We start from the raw sequence: 21,653 nt of genomic DNA on the forward strand, positions 1-21,653 counted from the left end.
GGGCCCGGAGCCCGGCCGGCCCGCAGCAGCCGCACAGATAGCGGCGGAAGCCGGCCAGGCTCCAGCGGGGAGACGCGGCCCGGGACGCGAGCGAGCCGGTGCTGCTTTCCCGGGTGCTGGGGCGCTCCGCCTGCCCCAGCGGGCGCGCCCTCCAGGACCCAGGCAGCTTCCGCCGCGGCCTCGGGGGCCGCCCGGGGGGACGGGCGCTGTCCGCGTCGTCCTCCTCCTGCTCGTCCTCCTCCTTCCGCTCGTCCTTCCTCGGGCGCTGCACGGCGACCTTGCTCCGCTTCTGCCTCTGCGACGCGAGGCCCGGCTCTTCCTCCTTGGGAAATCCGAGAGCAAGGGATGAAGCGTGCTCTCCACTGACCCATCCCGCGGCCCACGGGACTCCGTGTCTGAGCGGGAGTGAGGCAGAGAACGACTGAGGTCAGAGGGGAGGCTCGGGCCGCCGGGCCAGCAAAGCCTGCCCCCCTCCCCCGGGGACGGCAGGGAAGTCCCCAGCCAGCCCCTGCACACCGCGCTCAGGCCAATGCTGAACGCCCTGACGACAGGGGTTGTTTTCCAAGGATCCGAATGCAAATACTTGGGTCAAATACAGACTCACTCCGGAAGGCACACCCTGGCCCTCTAAGGGATCTGTTCTGCAGTCCTGGCTGGTCCTATGGGGGTGACGGATGTGTCTGCTGTGATTGTGTGGTTTCCCGAGTACGTGTCAACACGGCCAACTGTGCACTTCCAACACGAGCAAGGCACTGTCCGTGAGTGCGGGCACACACAGACCCCTCCAATCCACACACAGCGAAGGCCCTACGCCAGCTGCGCTTCGGCCCAGAGACACTGCCCGGAAGCCGAGGAGCTCCGGTGTGAAGGGGGTCCCAAGCCGGGAGCAGTTGTGGGGGGGGTCTGGGGTCAGACACACGGCTGGGCACCCAGCATCTCTGCTTCCGACTCATGTCTTCTTGGGAGAGTTATTTCACTTGCCTGTGCCTCAGTTTCTTTATCTGGAAAATAGGGCTAATAACAGCATCTGCCCTCACAGTGTGGCATATGGTAAGTACTCAGTAAGTGTAAGCTGTGCTCACTACTAATGCTGGTATTTTATTCTGGAAGCAGTAAATTTGAGCCATGCTCGTGAAGATGCAAATTGGAAGGATGTAGAGAAGATACGAAGGTTGCTGCCAGACCTCCTGGGGCAGGTCAGTGAGGAAAATTGCCCATATGGAGGTCGAGCAGGGGGTGCAGGACCCCAGGGGAGGGGGGATGCAGGGTGTGGGGGGGTCGCTCACACTAGTCAACTCCTGGCTCCCTTGGTAGCCCACGTCATCAGTGAAACTGTGCAGGGACGTCAGGGATACAGCCAAGGTGTTAAAGGAGGGCTCTTCTGCCCCTGGGGCTCTCCAAGCCTCTTTGGTCTCCTGAGGGAGAGAAGTCAGTTGGGAGGGAGCAGCTCATGCCAGGCAGGACTTCAGGGTCAGCAGCCTTGCTCCCGCCCGTGCCCCAGGCTGCCCCCCTACTCTGAGGATGGAAGCTAAGGACACAGTCTCTTTCTTCTTCATGATCAAGGTCTGTGATCGCTCACGTGATCACGCCTCCAGCAGGTCCGCTCCCCGCCCACCACACACTCGCAATTCTTTAGTCTCCGCGTCCTCACAGAAGCCGTTGTCGTAGCAATAGAAGGGTGGGGTCCCAAGTCCAGGGGTTCCCCGGGGGGGACGTGCCTCCGAGGGGCTGAGAGGGCGCGGGTGCACAGCCGCACACGCACACACACGCCCCTGCTTCACTTCTCAGCGGGAGGCTGGACATGCTCACCCCCAAACCCTGCCTACCAGGGTGAGCAGAAGGAAGACTGGGCTTAACTAGAGAGACTGTGGATTGATTCTGAAAATGGCGCAAACCCTCAAAGGGCTTCAAGACGAGGCAGAGGCAGACTCCAGAACGCAGCCTGGAGTCCCCACGCGCTGAGAGACATTCGGCAAGAAGCAGACAACAGTCCACCCAGAACTCCGGGTGTCCAGGTCTGTCTGAGATTTTCAAGGGATCCAAGGACAAAGAAGGGCCCCTTTGTCTGTGCCAAGAGCCGGAGCTGCCTGGGCCCCTCTCCCTTTCCTCTCCCTCAAATGCAATGCTGTGATACGTGATCCTTCTTCGTAGGACTCTAGGTTCTCTTTGAAAGTCATAGAGGGTATTTTGGAGAAAGCTGAATGTGGCCTTTGCATCAGAAAATAGTAGATTATATCAGTGTCAAACTCTGTGGGTGCAATAATGTTATTGTAATTACAGAAGAGAATGTTCTTGTTCTTGGCCGGCACCGGGGTGTGCCCAGGTGGGGGGCCTAAGACATCCTTCAAGATTGCTGCTCATCCCAGTCCCAGCCTGGCTTGCAGAACTGAGGAATGCCCTTGAGTAGCAAGGAAGAAGTGATGGGCTTGGAGAGGCCAGCCAAGTCCCCTGTGTCTCCAGAGAGGCGGGGAAGCAGAGGGAGGGAAAGGGGGAGGGGCACCATGCCTGGGGAGCCTCAGGATAAGGCTGAGGGGGTGTGGCTAGGGTCCAAGGAACCCATAGCTTGAAAGGAAAAGTTTTGATAACCAGGGGGCACCTGGGTGGCTCAGTCAGTTAAGTGACCGACTCTTAATTTTGGCTCAGGTCATGATCTCAGGGTTGTGAGACTGAGCCCCACATCAGGCTCCACGCTCAGCATGGGGTCTGCTTGAGTTTCTCTCCTTCTCCCTCTGCCTCCCCTCTCTCTCTCCCTCTAAAACAAATAAATGAGGGGTACCTGGATGGCTCAGCTGGTTGAGCGTCTGCCTTTAAGATCTCAGGGTCCCGGATCGAGTCCCGCATCAGGCTCCCTGCTCAGTGGGGAGTCTGCTTCTCCCTCCCTATCCCTCTGCCGCAACCCCTGGTTGTTCTCTCTCTCTGTTAAATAAATAAAATCCTTAAAAAAATAAAATAAAACTAGATGGCAAAGAAATGCCCACTTTAAAAAATAAAATAAAATAAATAAAATCTTTTAAAAAATCTGATGATTCCTAAGGACTTCCCATAGCTAAGGGAAATTTTTTTTAAAAAGTATTGATAACCAAGCACCATGCATCTGACACATCGGGAGCCGTCTAGAAAATTAGAGGCCGCTCTGGAGAACATGACCTGGGAGTCCCTGCGTTAACAGAGATTGAGTCGCTCATACTCTATGTAAAAAGGGCTGGAAACAGAAACTAGGTTTGATTACAGAAAAATAAGGTAGTCAACATTTCTTGGGCATCTAAATTTGCATCCGGACATTCAGACTCACTATTTCAGTATTTGATTTTGTTTCACTGAGAATATAAGCACGAATTATTTGTGTAAAATAAAGTGAGTTTATTGCATGATTCCACTTACATGAATTACCTAAAATAGACAAATTCATAGAAACAGGACATCTAGCTGCCAGGGCTGGTGGGAAGACAGGAACGGGCATTACTATTCAATGGGTATGGAGTTTCAGTTCGAGAAGTTGAAAATTTCCTGGAGACAGATGGTGATGATGATTGTGTAACAAACAACGTGAAGGTACTTACTGCTACGAACTGTATACTTTAAATGGTTAAAATGGCAAATCCCATGTTAAATATGTATTTACCACAATCAAAAAAATGAATCTAAAAAAGAAAAATGTTACAAAATTGCTGTCATTGCTGTGATTCTGGATGTTTCTTGAAAAGTGGCATGGTTCATATTTAATCCATAACCACTTACAGAATGCCCCTAGCTTAGGCCCATCGGAGCCTCCTCGATTTGGCAGCAAGGCTCTTTCCCGGTGCCTGTCCAGCCACCAGCCAAAAAGCAGTTGGCCTTTTCCTTCTCGGCTTAGCCACACACTATCTTGGTTGCCTCCTTGTTACAGATCCCAAAGAGAGGTCAATGGGCTCCATCTTGACCACTGGGGGAACGGGGCATGAAAGCAGTGAGCGGCTCACACTGGCCCTGCCTGCCTCCGTTCCGGGCACACAGTTCCCTGCACACCTAACAAGGTTCTGCCCAATCTCTTGGCTTGAGGATGGCAGGAAGCAACCGCATTCTTTCGGAAGTCTTTCAACAGAAACATTTCCCCTAGCAATTGATGGTTGAAATCTCTCTTCTAGTCAGAATAGATTCTAATAGGGAGACTGTAGACAGAGACGATGTGTCTTCACCACATCGTGAGCAGTGGGTGAAGCAGTGGGTGAAGTGCTCTTTTAACACACCATTTTCTAAGGTTCTCTCTGGTTCTAGAGAAAGAAAGGAAAAAGCATGGGGCGCCTGGGTGACTCAGTTGATTGTGTGTCTACCTTTGGCTCAGGTCATGATCCTGGGGTCCTGGGATCAAGGCCCGCATCAGGCTCCCTACTTAGTGGGGAGCCTGCTTCTCCCTCTGCCCCCTGCTCTTGCTCTCAAATAAATAAATAAAATCTTTTAAAAATAAAATATAATAAAATAAGATTGTTCCATTCTTCCCTCAGTATGTAAAAACAGGATTGATGGGGGCGCCTGGGTGGCTCAGTCTGTTAAGTGTCTGCCTCCAGCTCAGGTCATGATCCTGGGGTCCTGGGATCGAGCCCCACGTCAGGCTCCCTGCTCAGTGGGAAGCCTGCTTCTCCCTCTGCCTTTGCCCCTCCCCCTTGTGCGCTCTTGCTCTCTCTCTCTCAAAATAAATAAAATTTAAAAAAAAAGAAAGGAGAACGCCATCTATAATTCCAAGGGTTTGCGAAGCCGACTCACTTGGATGTAGGCCCCTTCAGTGAACAGTGCTCACCGTTGCTGCTGGTGGATGAAGGTGTTATATTGTCGCGACTTGGGCGTCTGTTTCCTTCCCAAATGTTCGCAGTCCACATGTGCGCCCAAAGCACCAAGAGGCAGGATTTCTCAGGCAGTATCAATTGCTTTTTAGAGAACATTCTAATTAAAATGAAGAACCTCTGTTTATCAAAAAGACACAATGAAGAGAATGTAAAGGCAGACCAGGGCCTGGAAGCCCCGCACTAACCTCTTTCAGGACACTCAGGACAGCGTCATGAATCTGTTTATCTGTCCCCCACCCCTGCCAGGCCCCCACCATTTCAAACTCTTCCAAGTCAAGTACATCTTATACACGTTTGTTCTCTTGGAAACTAGCGTAGGGCTGGTGATAGTAAGAAGTCAATAAAAGCGATTGTTTTTTGACTCAATAATTTGCACTGATCAAAAGTCTGAAAGTGAGAAAGTGGACCACAGGGAGTGGTCTGTTTGGCTAAATCAGAGAGCGGTAGGGATGACAGTGAAGGGTCTTGACTGTCGGACAAAGGGATGTAATTCCATGGACCACACGAAGCCACTGCTGCATGTGTGCGCATGTGCGTGTGTGTGTGTGTTTTAAAGGTTGCTTGGCATTGCATTTGCCTTTTCACTATAGTTATGAGTATATCTCACCCCATCACTGGGCTCTAACCTCCGCGAGGGCAGACACCATGCCCTGTCTCTGTGTCTCCCACAGCGACTATTGCAGTGCTTGATGCATGACATTTGCCCCCCAAAAGGGATGCTCAGTGTATCAATGACTGAACAAGGGACTCAACTAGAAGGGGCAGAGGCAGAAGGGTCAGTGTATAAACTGCAAAGTAAGGGTGGAGACGTTTCTCTCCCGAATCCAGAGTGGCTATGGGTAGGGTATCTAGACTGTGTGTGCTGCAGACACGTTCTCTTTGCGTGCGGCTGAGCGTGAGAACCAAGAACAGCCACGCTTCATATCTTTCCAAGCTGGAGAAATTGCTATGAAAACAATGCTTTGGAAAGGAATAAAAAATCCCACAATCAGCAAGTATTTCTTGAGTACCTCCTTGGTGTTCAGCATTACTGTAGGACCTTTGGTAAGTGCTCACTGAAGATATAGCATCTAATCATTAAGGTGGCTTTTCCGGGCCAGAAACAAGTGGGGAAAAGCATACTCTACTCCAGTCTTGTAAAAGAGCAATGTAGTCTGGCAAAGCCAAGGCAGGCTTGCCAGGGGGGATCAGACTGCAACAGGGCCCTGAACGATGGGCTGGAGAAGGAAAGAGAAGTAGCTTGGAGGGTGTAGGTAGAGAAGTGGTCATTCGTTCCTGGAGTTCCCACCACGCGCTCAGGCAGGACACTGAGCAATGCGAAACAGACAACCTGTCCCCAAGGAGCTCTAGTCTGGGAGGTGGGGAATGCAGGGCGTGCTAAAACAAATACAGGAGATGTGTATTTTTCCACAAGAACGTTAAGTCCTCAGCAAGAAGAAATGTTCTCTGTCCTCTTGGTCACTGCAGCCTCACGACCTAGAACAGTGCAGGCACAAACCAGGTGCGCAATAAATGCACACCGAATGAAGGAATGCTGCAATGGAGATAGAGAGTAATGGGAATACTGAGAGTTAGCCTTCCCCAAGCACACCCGTGCCAGCCAATGCGCTTACAGTTTCACACACAGTATCCTATTTGCCCTCCAACGCCTGGAGAGTGCTGGAATTATCTCACTTTACAGATCTGAGAACCAAGGCTTTACAGAAGTAACACCTGCCTTAAGGTTACGTAGCCAGTGAGGGAGTGGCAGGCCTGAGACCTTGTTCGAGACGGCAGAACCCCACAGGCATCCTCTTCCAGAACGCTGTTTGGGGGCGTCTGTCTGGCAGCTGATGGAAAAGTGCAGGGTAAGACCCAAGACAGGGCGTCCACTGCAGTGAACACAGCAAGCAGTGATGAGCATGAGCCAAAGAGGTTACAGCCGGCACGGCGAAGAAAAGACTGCTTTTCCGGCATCTCGAAGGGCTTCGAAGAGAAGCTCGGGGCTTGGCGCCTTTCTGGATGCAGGGAGGACCACGTTTGTCGTCTGGAAGCAGTAAGGATGCCGGTAGCCCTGAGAGGAAAAGCTTTCCCCTGGTGTGTAGCTCGCGGGCGCACTGGACGCTGCGGACTGCGGACCCCGTCTGCAGGGTACCTGCCCAGGGGCGGCCGCACGCGGTAGCGCAGGCCAGCTCGGGTCACCAGCGCGCGCCGGCGCCGCAGAGCCAGAGGCGGGGCCTGGCCGGGAACTACAATTCCCAGGAGGCATCGCGCGGAGCACCGAGGTTTCCGGCCTAGCTCACTTCCGGCCATTGGGCTGCTGACGCTCTCTTCCGGTCTCGGTGGCCCGGGAGAGGCCTGTGGGTTGTGCACGGTGAGCGCCGATCCGTGAGGGCGCGGGAGGAGCACATCCCGTGTCCGCACGGTGCCCGGCGGCGGAGGGGCTCCTCGGCCGCGGCGGGGACGGGAGGGGCGCGCGGGCGGGGGACGTGTCTTCCTGGCGAGAGGGGGAGGGCCGAGCGGGCTGAGTCCCGGAGGGACCCAGGGAAGGGATGTGGGGACACGGAGAGGTGGGAACCCGGGCAGGGAGCGTGGGGAGGACCCCGCGGGGCTGGGCGGAGGAGGCCTGTGCGAGGGACGGCCGCACCAGCCGACGGGAAGAGGGCGGCGGGGCGGCAGGTGGGAGATCCCGGCGTGTGGGTCAGCCCTGCTGGCTGATGGGGAAGCGGCTGCTGCCTTGGTGAGATTAAAGGAGTTTTGCTAGACTTGGTAAGGGGGCGCCTCCGTGAAGATTGCGGTGCGCTTACATGGTTGGGTTGACTGCCTGCTTGGCGTTTTTCCCCGAAGATGAGGCTGCTGGCATCCGTGGTGTTGGCGCTGTTTGCTGTCAGTCATGCAGAGGAAGGAGCCCGGCTGCTGGCCTCCAAGTCACTGCTGAACAGATATGCCGTGGAGGGGCGAGACCTGACCTTACAGTACAACATCTACAACGTCGGCTCCAGGTGAGGGGGCCCGGGGGCTGCAGGTTGGGCCCTTCTCCTTCCCAGCTGGAAACGGAGACCTGTGGGGGCCAGCAGCCGCAGGTGTCAGGAGCCAGTGAACGCACTCTAGGACCTACTTCACCTAAGCTGCTAGAAACCGTCTTCCACTTTTTGGAGTTGGGAGAGTTTCTGAGGGGTAAGGAGCAAGAGTGAGGGTGAAAAGGGGAGAGGAGGAGGAGACCCCATCCTTCCTTACCTCGGGGCTTGCAGGTTTCAGCTTTCTTTCTTTCGTTAACCTGTAAGCATGTATTTTGCCTTTCTTTAATATTATTCGCTTTAATTCACTCTTCCATGTGTGTCTTGCTTCTCTTCCCCTCTGTGCATACTACACACGTACACATAGATACTGGGGCAAGAGAGAAGGTGGGCCCATTCCTTCCTTGGCGCTTCTTAGCCAGAGAATCCAGCCCTTGACCTAGATTCTTCAGTGCAACAAACCCAGGTTACTGTGTGACTCGTAACTGTCTTTTGTAGTTCTGATTTTTTAGGACAAGCAGGCAGATTTAATTGCTGATTACTTTTTTTTAAAGATTTTGTTTTTACGTAATCTCCACCCAGTGAGGGGCTCGAACTCAGAACCCCGAGGTCAAGAGTCCTCTGCTCCTCCGACTGAGCCCACCGGGCGCCCCCAGTTGATCACTGTACGTCTGTATCCGTTACTTGCTAACCGCTTTTGTCCCTCCATTTTGCAGTGCTGCGTTAGACGTGGAGTTATCCGATGATTCCTTCCCTCCGGAGGACTTCGGCATTGTCTCCGGTATGCTCAACGTGAAATGGGACCGGATTGCCCCGTATCCTTGACGCTGGGTGGTGAAGGCTGGTGTTGGGGAAGATACAGGCACATTGCCAGCGAAGCAGCGAGGTCACTTCTTCACATAGTCTGGCTGCGTGTGGCCGTTCTTCTGTGTCCTCTCCGGAAAGATGGGACAGTAGAAAATTGAGTGTGATTGAGGGTAGACCTAAGGAAGGAGGGTCGTCAAGTTCAGGTTATAAGGCGGTACAACATACTACGTGGGGAAGAGGTAGACTCTTAGGAGATGGTTTGTGGCTGACGAGGATAGTTCAGCTTTTAGAAGAAAGTCAGTTGGCTGCTAGCATGGAGGCCCCGGGCGGCCTCTTCAAGATTTTTCTCATTCAGTGGGTCTCCTACCGGCATCCACCCGTCATTTCCCAAGTAGAATTAGATTAACTTTTCCCCCTGTGAATGAAAGTATTTAGATTTTCTGGTGAGGGTATTTTCTTTTTGGTTTTTTTGTTTTTTGTTTTTATTTTGTATTTTCAGTCTTCCTTCAGTTAGAGTTTCTGTGAGAATGATTTTTCATCCGTAATATGTGTTGCTTTGAAAGTTGACATCAGAAACCTGAGGACTGAGTACAGCCTGGCTGCGTATTGGGACCCCTTACACCTGGCTGGGATAGCATGCACCGCGTCTCAGGCTTAGAAAAAGTTCTGAGTTTATTGTGCTCGCAGAGGGTTGCAGGCATGACGTCCCACGTGTGGGCCGCCCTTTCTGTGAACGGTGCATCTGGTCCGCACGTTGGGGCGTTACAGCTGCAGCTTTGTCTTCTTGCTTCCTTGACTGTCGGGCCAGCGCTAGCAACGTCTCGCACACTGTGGTCCTGCGCCCACTCAAGGCCGGCTATTTCAACTTCACCTCGGCAACCGTTACTTACCTGGCCCAGGAAGATGGGCCTGTCGTGGTAAGTTGCCCCAGCCTTAGCTGGAGGGGCCTAGATCTGTTTGCCTTTGAAAACTTGCAGAAATGTTCTAAGGCAGCCACTAAATTCTGAGAATGGTGAGAAGGACCAGAAGCTCCGCTGCTGTCCTTAGGAAGGAAGGAGGTTTCAGATTGTAAAGATCAGCGTGAAGCAGTTGAGGTGGTGGCAGAGGAGAACCGTAGCCTCCCTCCTATTCGTCCCTCTTGCTTTGCTTTCATCTGGACCGTGACGTCTGCCACACAGTGTGTGGTCTCCCGTGCCCCTTCCGCCCTCTTCTGCGGGCCGTCAGCGCATTCCCGGTCTCCACGTGTCTTTCCCTTGCTTGGACTGCTCCTGCCGCAGACGCCCTGGTGCTGTAGCTGTTCTCTGCCTCCAGCTCTCTGGCACATTCTGCCCTCATGAGACCGAGCACCTGCCCACCCGCCCCACCCTCTGTCATTCTCATTCTTTCTCTGTTGGGAGTGACCCCTCTGCTCTCAAAGCCCAGCTTTGGACTGCATGCCCTTGTTTCTGTCTTCTGCTTTTACACCCCACTGTTTTGTCCTGCTCACCCTTTCAGCAAGCCTTTGCTGACTGCAGAGAAGTTTCTGGAGCCCTGATGGCGTCCTTCACTCAAACATTTAACTGTGTGCTGTCTCAGTACCTCTTTTTCTTAGGTGTAGGTCTTTACCCAACCCCCTCCCAGTTTAATCATAAACTCCTTGAGGCCGGAGACTTTGTCTTAGATGTCTCTCTGGTTCTCATGTATGATAGAAAATCAGTAGTAAACAGTCCTTTGATTGATTGTGGAAAAGGTCAACAGGCATTTATTGAGCCCCAGTAGTGAGCTAGGATCTAGGGAATACCGAGAAGATGGGGACACTGTCTGCAGCCGTGAGTTTAGGAAGGCCCCTGACAAGGCGTTACAAGTGGGCTGTGGGCTCTAGGCTGCACAGCGAGCACGCGGTAGGGAAGACCCTCGGCATGCCAGCCGTAGGACTGAAGGAAAGCTAGGGTCCTCTGACGTTCATCGCGCTGTGTGAATTGTTTTTACAAACCACATGGAACCATATTCTTGTAATCCTAATTAGGTTTTTCACATCTTGTGTCCTTTCGGCTTTCAGAACCAGCTTTAGAACTCTGGTTCTACCCGGTATTAGATAGGTTAAGAGACGTAAAATCAAAGGCTCGGCTGCCACTTTGGAGTGAGGCTGTTGGCAGCGTCCTCCGGCTCCTGGCCTGCTCTCTGGGTCAGGAGCGCTGCCGGCCGCGGCCCCTTCTCTTCTGTGTGCATTTGGGTGGGGCTCCGTGCTTTCCCGAATACTCCTTAGGTCGTTGGAGCCTCCTGTCAGTGTTGGAGCCTCCTGTCAGTGTGCGAGGTATGGAAGAGCATTTCCACTGGAGGAACAGGGAAGGCGTGGCCAAGGGCAGGTCCTTCCATCACACACCTCTCTTGCGGAGGGGCCGGGGGTGTGAGCCACTCTTCCAGAGCCTGAGGCGAAGGAAGAGGAAGGATTTGGTCTAACCTCAGCGGCACACCTGGCCTGCCTCGTGGAGAAGCAGCTCATCGTGCGTCACCTGGGTCCTGATCAACTCCTCTTTACGACACGCTGAGAGTCATGTGGCGCTCTCTAGTCCAGGAGCTTTCCCGCATCTTCTGGAAGCTCCCTTGTGCCTTCGGGAGCCGAGAATGTCGTACTTCGGGTTGGGTCGGTCGGGACTGCCCTTTCTTACGTGAGGACTTGCATTTGTGCTAATGCCCTTCTTGTCTTCCTTTCAGATTGGCTTTACCAGCGCCCCTGGACAGGGAGGAATCCTGGCTCAGCGGGAGTTTGATAGGAGATTCTCCCCGCATTTTGTAAGCTCCGCAGTGTCCTCTTTCTCTTCCCCCGGGATGAGAACACCCTTTGGCTGTGGGACCCCTTGGCCTCCTTAGAAGATTTGTTTAGTTTGTTGGTTCTCGTCACATCTGTTTTTTCAGGTCTGACACAGACCAACACCAAATGTCCTGATTTACCCATGATGAGAGATTTTGGGCCATGAGATCACAATTGCCAGAACCAAAAACCCGCCCTTTTTCTCTACGCAGCCTCGAGTTGCATCCCGTTTTGGAATCCTGGGTCTATTTTGAGGCTTAAAGGAGTATGTGCTTAGATTCAGAGCGTTGCAGAGCGCTGGGAAGATTGGGTGGGGATGCTGTGGCGGTCTAGTCTGGGAGAGGATGCTTTGAAGATTTGCCTGAAGTCCTAACTGAGGAGATTCAGTGTTTGTTCAGTGAATAATCATGAAGCTTCTAATTTGCTTTGGGAAGACAGGTGAACAAGACATACTCCCTTCCAATAAGATCTTAAGGGCTTGTAAAGGTATCAGAACAGCTCAGCAGGGAGAAAAGCGTCATGACAGAGACCACAGGCAGGATGTTGGGGGAGCTTGCGGCAGGATCGCCTGACCTGGAGGGCTTTCAGGGGGAGGTGGCGTTCAACCAGTCAGAGGAGGTAAAGTAAGGGCAGGCATCTTCTGAGAGGGAGTAGGTTGGGGCAGAAAACAGCATGGCAAGTAGTTTTGCAAGGCTGGAGGGCAGAAAGGGAGGTAGAGGAACGGAAGAGGGGGCTGGAGGTGTGGGCAGGGCTGGGCCTGGGCATCACCTCCCTCCAAGATTGTCTGGAACAGAGAAGCTTCTCTCCCAGTCTGGGTCAGGTCAGGTGAGGCCTTGAGCTCCATAGCTTGGAAGGTAGGTTGGTCTGGAGAGACCCCTTCCTGTCAGGGGCAGTCAGAGGAGCCTTTCTGCTGAGGTTCTGCTGAACGTTTGGGCTGCACTGCCCCCTCTTGTTGCCCGCCTCCTTCACGGCCCTCCCGTGCCCTCGTCCAGACTTGTAAGCGGGGCCTCTGTCATCCTCCACAGCTGGACTGGGCAGCCTTCGGGGTCATGACGCTGCCCTCCATCGGCATCCCCCTGCTGCTGTGGTACTCCAGCAAGAGGAAGTACGACACTCCCAAGACCAAGAAGAACTGAGGGGTTCCTCGGCCCTCCCTGCCCAGGAGATGCAGGTGCTTTCCAGACTCCGGAGGGTCTTCGAGTGCGGTCTCTCGTCCCCTAGCCCCTGCCACCTTCTGGATCCTGCCTGCTCTCAGCCAGAGTGAAGCACTAGGCCTCGGAGTCTGTGAAAGCCTCCTCATTCACTCCTGAAGCCATAAAAGCAGGAATGCCTCCAGCAACGCCCCTGGTGCCCTCAGTGGTGCAGCAGTGTGAACTCTGAGGGGCCCAGGAGGGGCACTCGGGAGACTGCCGGACTCGACCCCCATCCCCGGCCCTCCCCTCTCGGAAGAGGCTGGAAGATCAGATGAAGGCTAAGGGACTCTCAGAGGCTACGCAGTCTCTGTTCTGGGTCAGGGGAGCACTGACCAAATGGGGTTTTCTAATAAAAACAGATGCCACGCTGACTTGTCTGCCTTCCCGTCACCTGGTGAGCTCAGGCCCTGGGCGCCCCAGCTCCGGGGCAATGGAGCTGACTTCCCGCCTCCTTGCTGTAGGTGTTGTGGTCCTGTTTGCGCAGAGACGCCTGTCCCCGAATGCCTTTGCTTCCATCCCTTACTTCCCTCTCTGCTCTCATCACTCGGCTCATACCACCCTGACCCTTCCTTGCCTGTGAGCTCCTCTCCACAGCGAGAGGACGCAGGATGAGAGGAAAGAAGGTCCTCATTCCCTGTGAGACCTCCTGGTCTGATTTATTCACTGACCTGAAAAAGCTACCTCCTGACGCCTGGTTCTAGCCCTTTCTTTGTTTAAGAACTAGATTTTTTTTCTTTTGAATTATTTAAGTAATCTCTACACCCGAGGTGGGGCTCAAACTCATGACCCTGAGATCAAGAGTTGCACGCTGCAGCGACGGAGCCCGCCAGGCGCCCCAAGAACTAGGTTTTTCTTAACTCGAATTCATTTAATTCCTGAGCACCTGCAATCCCCGAGCTGTGCCCTCGTTACGGCCTATGGAAAGGCCGTGGTTCTCTGCAGTGGCGGGGAAAAGCGCTGTGCACTGACTCGGTCCAAGCCAGGAATGCCGTGGTCCGAGAACAGCCTCCCAGGCAGGAGGGAAACCCAACAAACACCCGCTTTGTTCCTGCCACCAAGTTGCCCAGTTTAGATGCTGTTGGGGGTTGCAGGGAGGGGGGGAGACTGCCCAACCGGTTTAACCTTTCCTGGGCCCAGCTCACGGAGCCCGGGCCCCTGAAGGATGAAAAGGACATGGAGACAACGGGAGGCTCCCAATGGAGTAGCCCTCCACCAGCTCGCCTCCCTACTTCGGGGGCTGCGGCTTGGACACCCCAGGACTGGCCAGGTCAGAGGGCGAGGACGATACGTTTGCTCTTGTTCGTTGTGTTTTGGGGGAGACCTGGGACTTGGCTCAGGAGAGTGGGGGAAAGCAATAGTCAGACACTTGGGGTTGAGAACAAGGGCAGGCTGGGAGCAGGGGGCTGGATGGCTGGCAGCATGCTCCCTAGGACTGGAATGCTAGTCTTCGGAGAACAGCGAGGAGTTCACCTGTCGTGGGAGGGGTTGTGGTTTAGAGGACCAGATAGAAGACCGGGTAGAGTTCCTAACTGGAAGGTGCCACGGGAGACTTCTCCCTAGCCTGAACTCAAGGAAGGACTCCTATCCCAACAGCTGGGGCCGTCTTCCCGGAGAACTTCCCGTCCTGGCCCTCAGGATGGAGAAGGAGGCTGGGGGATGCAGGTCTGACACATGATCCGAGAAGCATTATGGTGGCAGTTCATGTCACAGGCCCTTGAACAAAGGCCAGAGCCAGACCCTTCATCTGGAGGGTCAGGCACCCTGTAGTTGGAGTGGAATGTGAGCCTAAGAGCTCGCGAAACCTATGGACAGACTTAGCGGGATAGCTGGCCGTAGGACCGAGCCCTCTGAGCTTCTCGAGGAAGAAATCTAATGCGAGAGGGCCTGCAGACTGCACTTCTCCACCCTCACGGAGACCACCCTGGACAGGTGTGACCTGCAGGCAGTACAGATAGGGACCCAGCCATCACCGTGTTCCAGGACCACCCCCTCCCCCCCAAACCAGCCCTCTATCGTCCAGCTGGCACTGGCTCACCCACACACCCAGCCCTGGTGACAGGAGGAGCCAGGGGTCCAGATCTCCACCCAGTTCACGAACTAGGCCCTGGGACTCTGGCTGCAGAGAGCCTGTGAGGACGGGGCAAGGAATTCCCAAGAAGCTGACAGGATGAGAAGGGGCAAGTCCTAATCCCCTGGAATTTACCCTGTGACAGCCAGGAAAGCCTGCTCTGCCCGCCTCGGAGCCTGTGTCATCTGGATGCAGGTTGTTGAAGGAGAGGGTCCCCAAGGACCCCACGCCGAAAAATGAGGCCAGGTCCCCTGTGTTCTTGGAAAGCGAGGAACAGCCCCTGTGGCTCCCGTGGTTTGGGGCCTAGCCAGCAGGAAAGGGCACAGTTTCCACATGTGGCAGCGGCTGTACTGTCACCTAGAGGAAGAACTTTGGAGCTGGCTCCACCGAATGGGTCATGTAATTAGTCCTCTGGTTTCCCGGCTCAGGAGAGACTCAGGGAGCAGGGCTTGTCTGGTCCCGTGGCGATCGGCAGCCGGCATGTCTCCTGCAAGCACTGTGGGCCCAGTGTTCCTGTCCCACTGCGCGCGCACATGTCACTCCGGGTCCCACTGTCCTGCCCAGGAGACAGGCTGCCAGGGAGCTCTGAGGCCCCGGCCCGGGGAGCCGGCAGAGCCAGCCACGGTCCTCGGTCCTCGACGGCAGCGTGCCCTTGGCCACCAGGACACACGGCCCGAGAGGAGGAGGACTGGGAAGGCTGTTGGGTCAGGACGTCCTCTGCCCCCAGAAGCTGTGATGGGGAAGAGGTGAGGAAGCCGCAGCCCAAGGGGAGGGGGCAGGAGCCCTCCTCCAGGCTCCCCAGGGCTGCGGCCATAATCGCCCCTCCCCCCCAAGCTGCCTCTTAAAGGGACCAACAACAGTTTTGCAGCCCAATTCAAGAGAGGGCAAAGGTCCTCCCTGGTCCCAGGAAGACCCTGCTGTCAAGTAGGTTTCCAGCTGTGGGCCTTCCCTGGGATGCTTTCTTTCTCCCGTCTTCAGCATTCGCTGTCCCGCTGGAGGGAGGGGGAAGGTGCCCACAGTCTCCGGGTGACCCCAGCTTGGCCCCCTCTACCTGTTTCCATGTGGGCCTGAGTCCAGGGGCTGCCCTTTGTTCAGGGAGTGCTGAGGGCAGGAGTCCCAGGGATCCTCGGCACCTGCCACCGCACCCGGCACCCGAGGGGTTAAAGGCCTGGGCACAGCGGGGCTCGGGTGTTTGAAGTAGGGCGGGGAAGGGAAGGGCTGGAGCAGTTGAAGAGGCAGCTGGTCTGGATTGGAAGGAGTGCCCCCTGTCTCCTATGCAAACTTCTGGACCATGAGCAGTGACCTGAAAAGGACCAACAGAGGTGCCCCCACTGAGGTGCTAGACTGGGTTCTTAGAGGGGCTCCCTGAAGCGGGACTCTTCCCTGTATTGAAGCCAGCAGCCAAGAGCAGGAGCAGGGCCCCAGCTTTGGTATATCTCCCAGGCCCGGTGAGTTTCCCTCTTCCCTTTCCCTGGGTCCTCACCCCATGAACGGGGATCTCCCTGGGAGCAGAGCCCCTCCGAACCCCTCAACACCCAGGAAGCGGAGACGTGTAGCTTCTCCACCAGCCTCCTGCATTCAGCTCCCGTTTTTAATCAGATAATGTTGTGTGTTTGGGGGCGTGCAAGTGTGTAAATAGGGGCTCTCGAGTGCGGCCAACACTTCACACTCACTACTTGTGTGACAAGTGATGCCAAACCCTCCGTGTATGTTCTTAATCCTGACGACTTTATGGGGTTGGTATGCTGGAATCCCTGAATTAAAGATGGGGTTTGGAGCAATTAAATACAGCCGGACAACTGAGAAGTATATGGTGGTGTTGGGGGTGCACACGCCAAGTCCATCTGACACCAAAGTCCATCATGGTGTTGTCTGGTCTCTTTTTCTTACCCAGGAGGTATGGGAGGCAGGATGGCTCTGCCAGTTTGAAGCCTCGAGATCCTCATTCATCCGGGGTCCCCTTCCTCTAGGGCCTAACATGTTTCCCTGTATCCTTGGGCATCCATTGTGAGATTTCAGGGGCTACCAACTCACACCTGAGAGCTAGGGACTCCCAGACTCCAGGTCACCCCACCTGTCCACCTCCCACTGTGGCTGTCCCCTGAGATCTGATGGGTTAATTCCCTGGGACACAGTGGCCAAAGTCTTCTCAGGTGTGTCCTTCTGAACCTCAGACCCTCTCTTGCCCCACCCTTCTGGCACAACACCCGGAACTCATGCCAAGGAACAAATGGGCCGGAGGTGGAAGAGGACTGGTGGGCCCTGCCCCAGGCTCTCCAGTCAGATGAGCCCCTGGTAGGATGAGTTCACAGGCCCAGTGGGAAGGAAGAGGGCGGCTCCTGGCTTCAGTGTGCAAACCAATTAAACAAAAAAAGTGGTCACCCTTGGAAGCCCGGAGCAGCACAATTCCTGACCGATTTGTGAGCCTGGCATATCCGAGAGGAGGGGGTGATTTAGGGCGTGTGTTTGAGACAGATGCCTCACTGCCGTCCTAAGCAGAGGGAGGTGTGCTTATCTTACAGGGCTGGAGACACCGGCTCCCTGGCTCTGGACTCCCGGAATTAAGTAGTAACAATAAAATCAATAGCTCTGCCCTGTGGGTCCTATAAGCGGGTGGGTGCCTCTCAGAAGTCAACCTGGGGGGCATCTGGGGGCAGAGTCGGTTAAGTGTCTGCCCTCAGCTCAGGTCATGATCTTGGGGTCCTGGGACTGACCCCCCCTCCACTGATGTGCTTTCTCTCTCTCAAATAAAATCTTCAGAAATTTAAAAAAAGAAACTTTTTTTTTTTAAAAAAAGAAGTCAGCCTGGAAGCTGATGTGGGCAGTAGATGGCCCCTGCTGTGCCTGCCCCTGTCCCCCTGAGGGATGGGGCGGCACTGGAGCAGAGACCCTGCTGGGTTCGCCTCTCCAGCCTGAGCTGCTGAAGGAAGGCGATGCTCTGCAGACAGCCTTGGCCTTTTGACTGTGGGAACCAGGATACTACTCTCTGGCAGTTGGCAGGACAGCGTAGCGAAATCTCATGGGCCTCTCACTAACAGACAGAGTCTAGGCGGGCGGGGGCGTTCGGGACCTGTCACAGAACTGGGTGTCTAGGGAGCAGGGCGGGAAGTAGCTGTGGTTACTGGGGCGTCCTTGTCCTTGACCGGAGTCTCGGGGAACACCAGCTCTGGCCCCGTCTGAGGACACCGCTGGATACATGCTTTACTCTGCAGTGCAGAAGAAGCGAGCAAGTCAAAGAGTTTTCCATGACCCTGTCCCCCAGGGCTGGGAGAAGCCAGTAGACCAGGATATCTGGCTCTCCCTTTCTTCCCATTCTTTATTACCTGGTTCTTTTGGGGGTCTTGCTCATGATTGCCCCCCTTTGGGAGACTTAGGACCGCAGGGCCAGACTCAGGAAGCCCCAGGTGGTGAAAGGGCCCACCAGCCTTGCCCACAACCCACTCCACCTAGCAGGGCGGATGCCGGCAGCGGTTCCTACCCCAGTGCTTGCTGAGCCCTGCCTGCCCCCCAACCCCGCTCAGATTTCTAAAATAACAGAGGGAGTAGAAAGGACACATTTGATTTCTCTGGGACCCCCATCTAATGGCTTCCTTTCTTTGGCTGGGTTGGTGAAGGGGCAGACATGGGGGGCAGTGAATAACAGTGTCCCGCATCTCTTTCAAAGCTAGGTGCGTGCCCCCTTGGGGAGCGTGGGCCCCTTGGGGAGCGTGTGTTCTGGGTGAGGGACACCTGCTCCTCCCCACAGCCCGGTGACCTTGACAGGGTTACTTTCCTTCTCTGTGCTGCCTGTTTAGAAAATGGAGATGAGAATGGTGGAAAATGGGGATGAGAATGCATTTCCAGAGCCGGTTGGGAGGATCCCACAAGATAATGGGGGCACTCGGTGCGGGCTGGCTCCTCCCCTGCGGGCTCCGGATGCTATTTAGGAAATGGGCATTGGGGACTTCCGCGCCCCTGCCCCCAGGCCCGTGGCCCAATGCCTGCTTGGTGTGCGCTGAGCCTCAACGTCTCTCTTTGGTCTCTTCCTCGTCCTTCCTGATTTGGAGACCCACTTGCTCTAAATCAGGAGTCGAGTCTGCAAACTTTTTCTGGAAAGACCCAGATAATAAATATTTTAGGCTTTGTGGGCCAGATGGTGTGTGTCACAGCTACAACTTTGCTGCCGTAATGCGGACCCAGCCACAGACCATACGTACGTGAATGAGCGCGGCTGTGTTCCAGAATAACCTTTATTTAGGAACACTGAAATTTGAATTTCATGGAATTTTTATATGTCACAAAGTGGTGTTTTTTGGATTTTTCCCCAGCCATTTAAAAAAGATATCAGGACGGATTTGGCCCACAGTTCTAGAGTCCGCCGGCCGCCTCCAGTGACCAGAGCACCCCCACCCTCCCTCTCATTCTGGATGCTGGCTGCGCCCCCCCTTTCCATCACAGGTCGTTTGTGGCCGTGAGTCTCCATCACGGCTGTGTGACCGTGGCCAGCGAGTTCCTCATCCTGTCCTTTGTCTGAGAGAGAGGTGTGGGAGGCCGTCCTCTGATTCCTGCTTTTGTCCCCCAGGCCTTCCAGTCCCCTGCTCCCCTTTTCTCCATGTCTGGCCTCCTCTGTGCCTCTAAGTAAAAACGACAAGGCCGGCACTTATGAAGAAGACCTAGCCCACCGAGCACACGGTCAGTCACATTGAGTCTGTCAACAGCCTGGCAGGGTCAGTACCGTTCCCATTTTACAGATGGTTCTGAAGCTCCAAAGTGCTCAAAGTCCCCAGGGTCACGTGGCTCACGGACGTGGCAGAGCGAGCAAGCCCGATTAGTTTCGGCGCCACTCGAGCTCCCTGAGATTATGGTCTCAGGCTTTTTTTTAAAAGATGCTATTTATTTATTTGAGAGAGAGCATGAGCGGGGGGGAGCGGCAGGCAGGGGAGAGGGAGAAGGAGGCTTCCCGCTGAGCAGGGAGCCTGATGTGAGGCTCGATCCCGGGACCTCAGGCCCATGACCTGAGCCAAAGGCAGACGCTTCACTGACTGAGCCCCCCAGGCGCCCCGGTCTCAGACTTTTGAACAACGGAGGCCCCTCTCTCTGTTAAAGTACTGTGTGCTCCTGCCCCAGCACCCTGGCGTGCCCAACGAACCACTGACGGGCAGTGCGGGAGGTGGGCGGCCCCCGCTAGGACCAGGGACAGGAGATGCTGGTGGTGCGTGCTGGTGGGGAAACCATTCCATCCAGACACAAGAAGATAAAGTGACTTCCTGGAGCCCCTTCCTGCTTTCCTCCCATGCCTTCGTCTGGAGCATCTCACCCCAGACCTATTTCAGAATCTCCCATCTCTGCTCCGTGGAAGCAGTGATGTGACATGATGGGATCTCATGTGGGGGCTACCTAAAGCCGTAGGGTGAGAGCCAGCCCTGGCCGCTGCCCCATACCGCACCGTTTCTGAGCTCAGGAGGCTGGGGGAGATGGGAGTGGCCTGGCAGGAGCTGGTGGAGGAGAGGGGAGGACGCAACCATGGGGCCGGCTTGCATTTCTGAACGTGGAGGAGGAATGTCTCTGGGAGGGTTGAGGTGGCCTTGCTACACCTCATCTCTTTAAAGGACAGAATAGAAATTATTGACATTGCGGCAATGGGTGGAGTTGAGAGAACAGGACAAATGGAGAGAAATGGAATGAAGATATGAGGGAGAAGGAGCTGCGCGGGTTCCATTTGCACAGAGGGTGGAGGCCAGGAATGAACACGCAGGTGCTTGGGAAAGGTGGGTCTCCCAGAAGAGGGCACATTCCAGTTGGTCTGAGCTGGAGGAAGAAGGGCAGGATTTCAGGACCAGAGCTCTCTGTCCACCAGGGCAGGGCAGCAAGTACCCTCTCCAGCAGGTGGCATCCCCAGGGATGGAGGGGAGGAAAGGCTTCCCACCGAATCCGACCCCATGGACCTCGTTGGGGCAGGAATACCAGGTGGACGCTAGGGCTGGAACTTCAGCCCTCCGCCTCTGGGGAGAGGTCTCCATCCCGTCTCCAGCCCCTGCTCCCCTGCTCCCAGTGAGCAGCCCACATCCTCCTCTTGTCTGCACCCCCAGCCTCTCACAATACTTTTTGCACATTTCCCCCTCCTGCCTCCGAATATAAGCTCTGGAGACCCCTGGATGGCAGGCTGAGGCTCCGGGCCTCGGACTGTGTCCCACTCCCTGTGGAGCTGCCCAGCTCATTTCTAGCCAGAACACCAGACGGCACTAGGCCACGTTTGCAGACACACACAGAGAGAGGACCTGTCCGGCAGCTGGCTGAGGGGCCTCTATATGGCTCCCAGGCGTGAGAAGCACGGACCGGTTTCCCAGGTCTCTCCTTGTCTGTCCCCGGAGCCTTTGGCAGGGCACAGGTGCACCTGCAGTGGCCTGAGTGCTCACCCACTTCCTTCCGTGTGGCGGCTGGGGCGGCATGAGTGCCTGTCTGTGGTGCTGGCTGGAGCGAGGGTTGGGGACATGTTGAGTGACAGTGGGAAAAGTAGCTTGAAGGAACAACTTTCCAACAGCGGGACTTCCAGTGTGCATGCAGGAGAGTAAGATGACCCCTGGAAGTCTTGGAGGCTCGGCGCCCTCACAGAAAGCCTGGGAGTGGGGGGAGGACTCCGCTCACTGCTTCCTGGTCCTCCCGGGCCCCCCCAGCAGCTCAGTAGCTGGGGGAGCCCTGGGAGACTCCTTCTAGCAGAAGGCCTACAGGGACAGGGCTCGGAATGAGCAGCACAGAGGCCGGCAGGGAAGGAGAGGGTATCTGGTACTTCATTCTGGAGTGGGGCTTCTCATTTTCAACGTTAAGAGCTCCTGAGGGTTCTTAACTCCAAGACACACTGGAGGCAGGAGGCAGGCCCCAAAGGCCGCTGGGAGTGCTGGGCAGCGAGAACTGTGCCCAGGTGGGGGAGGGAAGAGATTTCAGCGCGGCGGCTGGCGGTGCCCTTCTCTCTGCTCCTGGAGAGGACTTTCGGCTCTGTTC

At 55.3% G+C, this 21,653-nt stretch overlaps 1 protein-coding gene across 2 annotated transcripts; it reads left to right on the top strand.

Moving 5' to 3' along the window:
• Positions 1 to 7,076: 7,076 nt before the first annotated feature.
• Positions 7,077 to 12,978, top strand: SSR2 (signal sequence receptor subunit 2). 2 transcript variants are annotated; one of them, XM_002926933.4, is made up of 6 exons: positions 7,077 to 7,173; positions 7,647 to 7,801; positions 8,533 to 8,631; positions 9,432 to 9,540; positions 11,318 to 11,395; positions 12,440 to 12,978. In XM_002926933.4, exons 2-6 carry the CDS (start codon positions 7,647 to 7,649, stop codon positions 12,548 to 12,550), a joined length of 552 nt encoding a protein of 183 aa, XP_002926979.1. In that variant the 5' UTR covers positions 7,077 to 7,173; the 3' UTR covers positions 12,551 to 12,978. The 2 variants fall into 2 exon arrangements, with proteins under 2 accessions (XP_002926979.1, XP_034523357.1); XM_034667466.1 differs by lacking the exon at positions 7,077 to 7,173 and adding an exon at positions 7,203 to 7,224.
• Positions 12,979 to 21,653: the final 8,675 nt, after the last annotated feature.

This window comes from Ailuropoda melanoleuca, chromosome 8 (genome assembly GCF_002007445.2).
Source record: "Ailuropoda melanoleuca isolate Jingjing chromosome 8, ASM200744v2, whole genome shotgun sequence".
In the NCBI taxonomy this organism is placed as follows: domain Eukaryota; kingdom Metazoa; phylum Chordata; class Mammalia; order Carnivora; family Ursidae; genus Ailuropoda; species Ailuropoda melanoleuca.